The 10,942-nt window shown below is 40.3% G+C and overlaps 1 protein-coding gene across 10 annotated transcripts in view; it reads left to right on the top strand.

The window, feature by feature from the left end:
* ADD3 (adducin 3) overlaps positions 1–8,901 on the top strand; it is a 100,209-nt gene extending 91,308 nt beyond the window's left edge. For 9 of the 10 annotated variants that reach the window (XM_062000939.1, XM_062000938.1, XM_062000940.1 and 6 more), the window contains 6 exons: positions 393–650; positions 1,570–1,689; positions 2,987–3,076; positions 4,308–4,431; positions 5,709–5,804; positions 6,494–8,901. In XM_062000939.1, the coding sequence (XP_061856923.1) occupies positions 393–650; positions 1,570–1,689; positions 2,987–3,076; positions 4,308–4,431; positions 5,709–5,804; positions 6,494–6,792 (987 nt within the window). In that variant the 3' untranslated portion in view covers positions 6,793–8,901. The remainder of the gene's footprint in view (positions 1–392; positions 651–1,569; positions 1,690–2,986; positions 3,077–4,307; positions 4,432–5,708; positions 5,805–6,493) is intronic. The other variant, XM_062000945.1, reaches the window with a different exon arrangement.
* Positions 8,902–10,942: the final 2,041 nt, after the last annotated feature.

Genomic DNA, 10,942 nt, shown 5'->3' on the forward strand with positions numbered 1-10,942 from the left:
TACCAATAGTGAGGAACGGGAGAGTGTTCTGAGCTAGGATGTACAGTTGTGTGAAACAGATAAATGTCCTTGTGAACGCTACCCAACTCATAACCTGAGCAGGGAGTCATTTGGTGGTCACACATTCCTGAAGGTGGGAGGACGGTGAAGCATGAGTGGGATCCTGTCCAGCTGCTGCTGTTGTGTATTTTACACGAGTCTCTTGAACGTTAGTAGTGTGAATGAGCGATGGACAACACCACTGGCCCATTCTCTGAAGAGCTCAGTGGACCTGTTTAGTGCATATAGGGCAGCACAGAGCTTCCATCACTTCTTTGGATACCTTTCCCAGATTTTATTTATTATTTTGATTTTTAAAACCTTTTCTAAACTTTTGTTTTCCACCTCCATAGGGGTACAGAACTGGCTATGCCTACAGGCAACCATTAGTCAGGGAGAAACCCCGACATAAGAGTGACGTTGAGATCCCAGCCACTGTGACTGCCTTTTCCTTTGAAGACGATTCAGTCCCACTTTCCCCCCTGAAATTCCTGGCTCAGAGGCAACAAAGAGAAAAGACAAGATGGCTCAACTCTCCAAACACATACTTGAAAGTTAATGTGCCTGAGGAATCTTGGAACGGGGAAACCAGTCCCAGGACAAAGATCACGGTAGGTAGATATTTTAGGTAGTCAATTTTTGCACTACTTGGAAGTAAATTGCACACAGTTTATATGAGGAAATCTTAAATGAGATTAACAAATAAGTTTATCAAGCAGACAAAAACAGATCTTGAGGAGACTGAATGATATTAGTACAAATGATCCCCTCTGTTTGGGGAAGCAGAGTTTAATTTTTTGGAAGAGTAGGAGTTCATGATAAAATTTAACAATGATTCTCCTTTTGTTACTAGCTCTTCTGATTCCTGAAGTAGAGAACAGTTTTTCTAGCATGTCTATTTGTGCTGTTAATTATCCAGCAAATGTAAGGTTTTGAATCCCCCATGGGCTGTTCTCCACACAAAGGAGACACAAAGCTCTAAAGCATCTCCAAGTGCCCCTCTCCAGTTTGTGAGTCTACTAAAATGAAGAGTCTGTTCATTCTACTACTTCTACTACTACTGATCAAGATTTTTCCTTCTCCTTTGTTTCTCCTGGATACTTTACTGTGTTTCCAGCCTGGAGAGAAGTGTCTTGGGACTATGAAGCCTGTTACTTGCTTTCAGGCTACTCCCAGTTGCATCGTACAATTGTAAAAGCGTCAGCTCCTCCTGCTGGCAGGCTGGCGAGTTTCTAAACTTAAGTTTGAGAGAAACGCCCTCAGCAACTGATTTCAAATGTTGGTTACAAAGGGGGAAAAAAAACTACAGACAAAACGTGAGGTTAACAGAGGTAGAAGTCAACTGCATGAACAAGGGCTCTGGCACTGGTGGATCTGTGTGCCAGACTTTGTTAGTACACAATTAGTACTGCATTTTTCAGGGATATATTTCAGTGTTTACAAAAAGTAATCTTGATAATACGTGTTCAAGGCAACTGAAGGTGTTCCTCCCCTCGTGCTGAGTATTTTAACTTGTCTTTTTTCTTTAAGTGGATGAAAGCTGATGAATCTTCCAAGACTAGTGGAGGAACGCCAATCAAAATTGAAGATCCAAATCAATTTGTTCCTCTAAACACGAACCCGAGTGAAGTGTTGGAAAAGAGAAATAAGGTAAAAGAAGTGTAATGAAATGGAAATGGCAACATTTCCAAATAAAGTTATATGTTCAAGTAATTATTTAACACAGCAATAAAATAGCATTTTCAAATGTTCTGCTTTTACTAAGAGATTTCTTACATTGTATGTGGTCTTTTTGGCACTACAAAGCATGTATTTAAAGGCATGGTGTGCAAGAAGTCTGTAGGTACATATGCAGTAGCTTGATGAAGGATGAGTATTAACTGTGGAAGTGATAGATTAGAAATGGTAGTCCCTGCTATTTAGCATTGTATTTAGTGGATAAGTAGGTGTCAACATGAGCCGAGTTACAGTGGGTCATCTACAGTATGACTCAATTTCAGACTGTAATCTCACTCTATTCTGTATTAATTCTGCTCCTACTTGTTAAGGTGGAGTTTCTGTGGTCCAGTCTGTTTCCTAATGGCAGCAAAAAAACCCAGAAAATCAGAACATATTGTTGGACCTCTCTGTAAACATGAAGACCTCACTGCTTTTCCCTTCCAGCACATAAGGCACTGACTGTCAGACTGACCAAATACTCCACCCTAGACATAACTACATTAACAGATACTCTGGACACTTTCCATTTGATTACAGTTTTTTATCTCTTTCTTGGAAAGCACCATATCAGTGTCCGCAGGGACTGAACTGGAGTCAGAAGCAGCAACTCCCTTCCTTAGAACTGGAAAGGCACTGACTAATCATCTAGAGATTAATAATACATGTCTCAGACAAAGACTTTTAGATTGATGCATGTTGTTGTCTCATCAGACAGTTTATTCCTATTTTTCTTCTGTATAATTTTTTTACCTGATCTATATTTGTATTTGTACCTGATGTGTCAATCTCTTAAGCACTGACAACGTGATGCTAGGGCTGTTGGCTTGGGGAAAATAATGAGGTATTCACAGGAGGAAAAACTTTACCAGCCTTTGTGATCAGAGATCTCTGTAGTAGCTTAATATGAGTCACTAATTTCGGGGTGATGGAGAGGACAAATCAAGAGATATGCTATTCCTTAGAGTTTGTTTCTAAATAATGGCTTTCATGAAGGGCAGGAGCTGGGGTGAAGGGCTGGAGTGGCTATTCGAGGGTATTCAAAGGGCTGAATAAGATATGGAATGCATTCAGAGGTGGAAGGAGAGGTCATAATTTTTAGGTGCAGCAGTATACAGACTGGTCCTGCAGCCATTCACTGCTTCCTGTGTTACTGACTTTGCAAAGCTGATGGGCACAGGGTTTGGCAGAGCAACGTCTGTTTCTAACTCAGTTTCTTTCCTCTTTATAGATAAGGGAGCAAAACCGGTATGACCTGAAAACAGCAGGACCACAGTCTCAGCTGCTTGCTGGGATCGTTGTGGATAAAAAGCCAAGTCCAGTGAGTAGAACATCATCAATTTGTTTACATATTTGGATTATTTGGCTGCCTGTCTTTCAAACATCACTTTGAACCATTTTCTTTTTAAATGCTTTGTTAGAACTGAATATTTTAAGCCAGGTTTTGCATGTGTGATACATATTGTTCATGTTTCATTTCAGAGGTTTAAAATGTTCATTTCCAATGGAGATGTGTATGGCAGATTTGCCTGCCATTAATATGAATGAAATAGGTCCCTGTCTAAGGCTGTTTAAGCTAACGAGTGATGAACTTTGCCATGAATGGTGCCAAAAATAATCCTTTCCTCAGTCTGTGGGACTGCTGCTAAAGAAAAGAATTGAGGCCCAGAACTAGCCAAGTTTAAAAGGTGGGATAGAACCATGTAGAAGGCAGCTCTCATTAGAAACAAGCTTGTTATTGGGAGGGAGGGAGGGTTTCCAGTTTCTTACCTGTCCACACCATCATTTCTTGAGTAGAGTATGCTTAATTCTAAATGATACAGTTCTCCCTAATGAGGTTATCTGTACAAACTGTACTGAATTGTAATTCATTTCCCACCATCCATGGGTTAGTGCATCTGTTTCCTTGTTTTGCTTTCCAACATTCTTTTGAGAGAACACTGAGTGTGCTTATTTATTTCAGACAAAAATAGTATTTTCCAAATGAGTTTTCTTGCAATGTGAAAATAATCTTAATTTTGTCATTGTAAGATTCATCTCAGAAGAGCTCTTCAAGTTATATTCCTAAACTGGAGCTTAAGCACAGTTACTTTCATACAAAAAAACCCACAAAAGTCCTTGAGCTTGAGGCATTTACAGATAATATGGGAAGCCTTATTTTTGGATTCCTGTTGTCAAAGAATTTTCGCTTCTCAGAAGAGCATATTAGTCCCTGCTGAGGCAGGTCTGTCCTCCTGAGGCTGTCCCCCTTGGTGCTGCTGCAAAGGACAGTGATTTACAGCTCAGTGGTCAGTGTTCATTACTATGTGAATCGTACAATCATAGAATGGTAGGAGTTGGAAGGGACCTTTAGAGATCATCTTGTCCAACCCCACTGCTGAGGCAGGTCCAGATAGGGTAATTTCAGTCTTAAAGCACATATGGTTTCCTTGTCTATTCCCTGGCAGCCTGGTGTCACCAGACTTTGGGCAAAAAAGCAGGACATTAAAGATGTACATCTCGCTGGCCTCTTTTTTTTTAATGATGAGATTTTGTGTTTGTCTTTTGTCCAGCCAATGCAATTTGAAGATGATGAGCACGCACCACCAGCACCACCCAACCCCTTCAGCCATCTCACAGAAAAGGAGCTGGAAGAGTACAAGAAAACAATTGAGCGCAAGCAACAAGGGTTAGAAGGTCCGTGCTGGGGCTTTAAATGTTGGGGGTTACATTTTCAAAATGAGTTCATATCTCTTTGGAAAATAGCTACTGTAAAACTGTATATGTGTGTGTTGTTAGCATACACTGTTGACAACTGCTTTGCTTTGGGACTATTCATTCCTTGAGAATTTTTTGTTAAATGTTTTTTTTGCTTTGGTTAACGCTAAGATTAAAGCAATGAAAGGTTTGCACAGAGGCTGGGATGGCAGAATCACACTTCAGTATAGTGACTCTTATTTTTTTTCTCAGAATCATAGAATAACTTAGGTTGAAAGAGCCCATGAAGGTCACCTTAGTCCAACTTCCTCCTCAAAGTTCATTTCAGTGTCAGATGAAGTCGCTCAGGTCTGTGTCCAGCTGAGCTTTGAGTACCCATAAGGATACCAGGATTCCACAACCAGTCTGGTGACCTTCTACCTCACAGAAGTTTTGCTAAGTAATCTAGATGATCTATGAACAATTGACTCTGATCTTTGCTGCTTAGATTCCGAGAGATGTGGCAAAGCGGATAAAAGCTTTGTGATCTCTGGGTTCTCTTTATATCTGTTTTATACCAGGATTCACAGGAAAAGGCTGTTGGACTCTCACTTAGAAAGTGAGACATGACACCATACTTTTGACTTGGTACAACCACGTCAATTGGTTCTCCCTTTTCTGACCCTTAGAGTACACATTTGTCACTTATTGTTTCCAGCAGCTTACTGAGCTGTTTGATCTTGGCTTCTTTCATTTTCATTTTATTCTCCCAATGCAGAAGGCTCATCTACTTTTATTCTTAAGGTTTTTTTCCAATACTGTTGTTCCATAGGGAATTACTAATTCAGGGTTGGGTTGTTTGTTGCTTGATGTGGTTTTTTTTGAACAGTAACACGTACTGTGCGCTCTTCCTCACTAATATTGTGTAATAAAACAACTTTGCTGTAGATCACATTCAGGACACAACATAATAGCTTACTGTAACAGCAAACTGTGTGACTTAGGCCTAGATAAAACCATGGGGCATGCTACCTGGAATGAAACCCTGCTATTCTTTATAATGCTTTCTATTAAGGAACTAATATGTAGTGATTGTTAGCATATAAAACATGTAAATCCAGCATTCTGTAGGGTTTAAACTGTGTACTGTATCTTCTTCAGGTTATCAGCATGAGCAACGCAATGCTAGCAGAGCTGTAAATCTTGTATCACTAGCACTGACATTCTTGCTTGATTTTTACCTTTGCATGGCTACTAATTCAAATCTTATCCTGCAGATGCTGAACAGGAGTTATTCTCAGATGACGCTTCATCTGTGTCACAAATTCAGTCACAAACTCAGTCCCCGCAAAATGCCCCAGAAAAATTAGAAGGTATTCCGTGCAATTTCTATACGATGCCAATGGCTCTGGTAACCTGAGTCATCCATCTTCCACACTTCTGCTGCATTCTTCACACTTGCATGAAGTAGGCTGAGCCAAAAAGACCCCTTTTTTACCAAGTGTGGGTGGGGCTGTCCACAAAACTGCTTCCTGTATTTTTTTGCTAATACGTGATTACCTCAGAAAATAACACAGGGGATACTGCAACTTGGCCATTCATGAGATGGAGGACACATGTTATAATTTTTTTTGCCAAAGGCTTTTCCAGCAATGTCTATAAGGCATGTGTAAAGAGGAGTTCTCTGAAGACTTCTGTATGAAGTGGCTGCGTTTTCATCAGTTAGTGTCTCACAGTAAAGTGTAATTCTGAGTGTGCGTGAGACTCTGTGTGTCTGCTATGCAGGCTGGATTTGTATGTAGTGCACACAGCTTGAGCTGTGTATGTACCTGGCAGAGATAAGGTTAGCTTTTTCAACCCATTTTGCTTTAATGACATTTTCATACTATTTACCTGTTTACAAGGAGTAAGAGTGCAGATAAAGGCGGGGGGAAAGCCCACCGTGAAGCACTTTGGGTTTAATTCTTTGGATCATGGTCCAGACTTGCAGACTTTGTTTCAACACTCATTTTTTTTGCATGGTAATATAGATAAATAATTGCAAAATTCTCTGTCCTTTTAGAAAATCACGAAGATTTCTATACCCAGAATGCTAACCTAATATCTGCGGAGATGCCACTTGTGGTGGTGAACGGCAAAGACGATGCACATGACGTGGAAGAAGATCTCACCAAGAGGGTCAGTCAGTTAACCACTAGTACTGTGGAGAGCGTAGAGATTACAATTAAAAGCTCTGAAAAGATAGAAGAGGCCCTGTCCCCTGAAGGGTCACCTTCCAAATCTCCATCAAAGAAGAAGAAGAAATTCCGCACCCCGTCTTTCCTGAAAAAGAGTAAAAAGAAGGAGAAGGTGGAAGCGTAAGTGCAGTTGTGTTGTGGGGAGATGTTGCACATTTAAAACGTTTAAGTTGACCATTAACAGCATAGTGTTAGGGGTGTGCAGGAACTGGACTTTTAACCTAAACAAAAAGGAACTGGAAGAGGTTTTGCTTTAAGTAAAAAACCAACGCAGCAACCAAGCAACCAAAACCTTTCGTGGTAATTGAAAATTGAATTCATCTCTCACGTAACTGTGTCCAAAATTGCTATGAGGGTTGGAAAAAAATCATTAGTTTCATGTAGAACTACACTGGTAGGTGCTCAAATACCATCATAGCAAGATCAAATACCATCACAGTATGCAGCAGCAAGTTCTGCTTGGAGTGTTTTGCAGACCTTAATATTTTCAGTACAGTTAAAGTCTTTCTTAAAGTTGCTGTTGAGTGATCACACGACTTTTTAAAAAACTGCTGTCTCACTTGGTAACCAGACCATACATTTTGGTATTGTGGTTTTGACCATATATGTTATGTTTCTGTGCCCTGATTTGAGTGGGTACGTCTTAACAGCACACCTTTAAGTCTTTTTTAAGATTAGATCATATAGAAATATTATACACTGGCACATAATATTAGAGGGAAAACTGTGTAAGAGAAAGTTTATTTGGAATTATACAAAATGTCTAAAGAATTCCATTGTTCAATAACTTTTTTTGCCAAATATTTCATTTTAGTGAAATATAATTTTTGAAGACTTTTTTTATTCTATCAGTTGGGGGGGGGAAACCCTTATTTTTCAAGAAGGGGGGTTTTATACACTTAACATTGATACTTTAGTTTAACTGGCAAAACAAAAAGAAGATTTTATATGTTCAAATGTTTGTATACCATTCAGTATAAAGGTATTATAAGCATGTGAACCAAGCGTTTAATAGTAGAATGTATTTAAGAACGCTTGGTTTAGAGTATACTTAAATATAATTCAGGAATCCAGGGACTTAGAAATCAAAGGGTAAAAGCATATAAAATTGAACTGGATTCATCTTCAAGAGTTACCTGTGGGTTCGATTTTTTTTTTCTCTTTCATGGTATTGCTAATGAATGAAGAAAAATTAATCTCTTAACATAACCAAATGAAGGAAACAAAACTGTTAAAAGGGAAAGTGAAATAGTAAGAAAATAGGAAGAGACAAAGAAAGTAAAAGTTTGGTGATTATTTTTTTTAAATATAAGAAATGAATTGTGGGATATTTTTATTAAATCAGCAAAGTGACATTTCCATATTAGATGTTTTAAATAATTTGTTTGGATTCATACAGAGTGCAACACTTTGGGGTTTTCTTCACTTTCATTCGAGTTGTAAAAGGGTCTCGTGAATCTGTGTTGTCCTTTGGATGAACCCAGAGCAAATCGAAGCCTAGTGCCATGGGTAAGGCTGGCACTGCCACTTACTCATTTTTACTGCTCTTGTCATTTTAGTACTTTTACTGTATTGTAAATACAAACTAAACATAGAAATTAACATAGGGTTTTCTTCGCTGTGTCGAGCCGTCTGTAAATCCGCCATCGCAATAGGAAGTACATTTTGAAGATCCATGTGATTCCCAAGCTGCCGGGTGAACTATTATACAATATGTCATTGTTAAGTATGGCTGGAGAGTGGTTTGGCATGCCAAAAATGTTGACTATAGCATGTTCAGGGGCTGGTTAGCTTTGACCGTGTCAGTGTGATAATGCAATGTCGGAATGGATCCTGGAAACAATTTCCTAGCTCTCACTAAATACTGGAATCAGTGTTTTTAATCATAGTGGAAACTTTTCAGTCGCTTTACTTTGGGGTTTTGGTTTTTTTTATGTTCTACATTCTTTGTGTTGTATTACAACATATGTAGAAACAGTAACCTGTGAACTACGCTTTTCATAACTTTTTTAAAACTATATCTAAATGAATGCAATGTGCATAAATATTTTTTAAAACGCAACCGTGGAACTATTTGCACCTTTTGCTAATGCCTCTATTTACTTGCTTTGGCATAAAGAATGAGCCAGCCAACTCTTGTGTCCTGTGGAAAATATATAAATGTTATCTGAAGTTGCTCATAGATGTAATGCTAATTAATGTTAAATCACAAATAAACAGTATTTTAAATAGAGGGGGTTCTATAGAGCAGCCTTTTGTTCGTACAGCGCTCTTACGGCCCTCGCCTCCGGGAAAGGTGCTGTGGTTGTGCACGCTCCTGCCGAAGAATGGATTCTGAAGATGGCTTCCTGCTTGTGCTTATTCTGAAAGCTATGCAAGGGAATGGCCTGATCTTATTAGAGGACAGTTGTTTACTCTGTGACAGATCCTGGAGATGAAAGAGGACAGGCCCATGGTAGAGCACAAGGTGTTGTCAGGCTGTTGGTTTGAAAGCAGTCTGTGCTGCTTTCCTCTCCTGGGGAACTCCTCCCCACCTCCTCCTGTTCTGCAGCGAGGATTTACATATGATGGCCTGAGACACAGGACTTGGCTGGTTTAAGTGCTGTGGAAGCACAGAGAAGGGAAATAGCTTGTGGAAATTACCTTTTCTTTTTCATTTTATTAATGAAAACAAAGAGAGGTTTGTAGGTTACTTGAAGACATCTGTGTGGTGCCCTGCCAGCATACGGGACACCTTGGAGTCTCTGAGGCTGTGGAAGTTGCAGCGTTATGTTTATATAGCTGTGTCAACTCTCTGAAGCCTCTGTAAGGACTTTGCAAGTGTTTATTTTCATTGTCCTTCCACAAGTCAGCCTTTTGTTTCTGTTTACAAGAAAGCAAAAATCCAGCCCTCCGAGCCTGATGACAGTTTCATGAACTCAGTCCCCGTGTGGGAGGATCATTTTGGTTTGGCATTTTAAATAAATCCTAACCAAAATTCAAGTAATTTTCTTACTATCGTTTGTCTCCAGGAGCATCTCCACACTGCTTAGTGCTGCACTGACGTGCAAGTAGACACTATCGACACCGAGGAGCTTATGCTGTAAGGCTCTAAGTGCATCTGTAGCTTTCTTCTTCAAAATCTCTTTACCCCCAGGAGTCCATGAACCACAGCAGACCCTACATTTTTGCTTAGATCTCAGTCTTTCACAGCGTTACAAGAAGGATCTGACATTCTGCAAGCCAAAGCGTGGATGTAAAGTAGATGTTTGTAACAGGCAGAACATAGGTAGAGCCTTAAATCTTGGGAAGCAGGAGCCCTTGAAAATGAGCATCATTGACATGAAAGTAATGGGAAATAATTATTGCCATGAGGATGCTTAACCCGAGAAGGAGCGATACAGAGAAGCAGCAGTGTATGTATGCTGTGAGAAGTTACATGCAAACTACCACCCAGGAGCCTTACAAAGGAAAACAAAGAGGTTTTGAAGCTGTGCATCTTGTCTGTGCCTGGCCATACTGAAATCTGTGCTGTGGCCTGGGTGAGCACCTGCCCACTCCTTTTACAGACTCTCACCTGTTCTGGAGGTGAGCTTGATTTGCTGAAATGTCAAGAGATCTGCTTTAAATCAGGCTGTAGAGGCTGCGAGGAGACAGGATGATGTCATGGTGGAGGCCACAATACACCTTTTTGACCAGTATTTTCCTGCCTTGCTGGTGGGGTTATTGTGCACTGCTGAGCACCTGGCATAAATTGTTCTTCTCTCTGGTGCTCAGTAGTTGAGGATTTTCAATATTCTACGTGTCCAAGTTGTCAAAACTGATGAATTCTCACTGTGGAAGCTTTTCAAATACAACATACCACTGGGTATGTAGCCAAGGGCAGGGAGAAAGGGCCACCATGTCCCAGACTGGGAACACAGGTCTCATGGGAATTTAGGATGGTGTGAGGAGGGCCATGAGGGCGTTTGGTGGACATGGGCCCTTCAGACATTCTTGCTGTCACAGAGCCTGTGTGAACTCCTGCTTTTAGAGGCTTGCAGTTTCCTCAAACTTGCACAGACTCTCAGAGGAATAGTCCCTAATATACTCAGCCCTTGGCCACAACTTCTACTCTCAGCTGCAAATGCAGTAGCAATTTAGGTTTCTAAGAGAAAAGATTTCCAGAATATCATGTGAAGAAACTCATAGTTGGCACCAGCCTTGTCCTTTGGAAGTGTTTGCCTACCTGAGCAACGTTACCCTTCCTGCATGCAGGCAGCACGTGCCAACACAGCCAAGCGCGTTGCACTTGG

The sequence above is a fragment of the Colius striatus genome, chromosome 8 (genome assembly GCF_028858725.1).
Source record: "Colius striatus isolate bColStr4 chromosome 8, bColStr4.1.hap1, whole genome shotgun sequence".
In the NCBI taxonomy this organism is placed as follows: domain Eukaryota; kingdom Metazoa; phylum Chordata; class Aves; order Coliiformes; family Coliidae; genus Colius; species Colius striatus.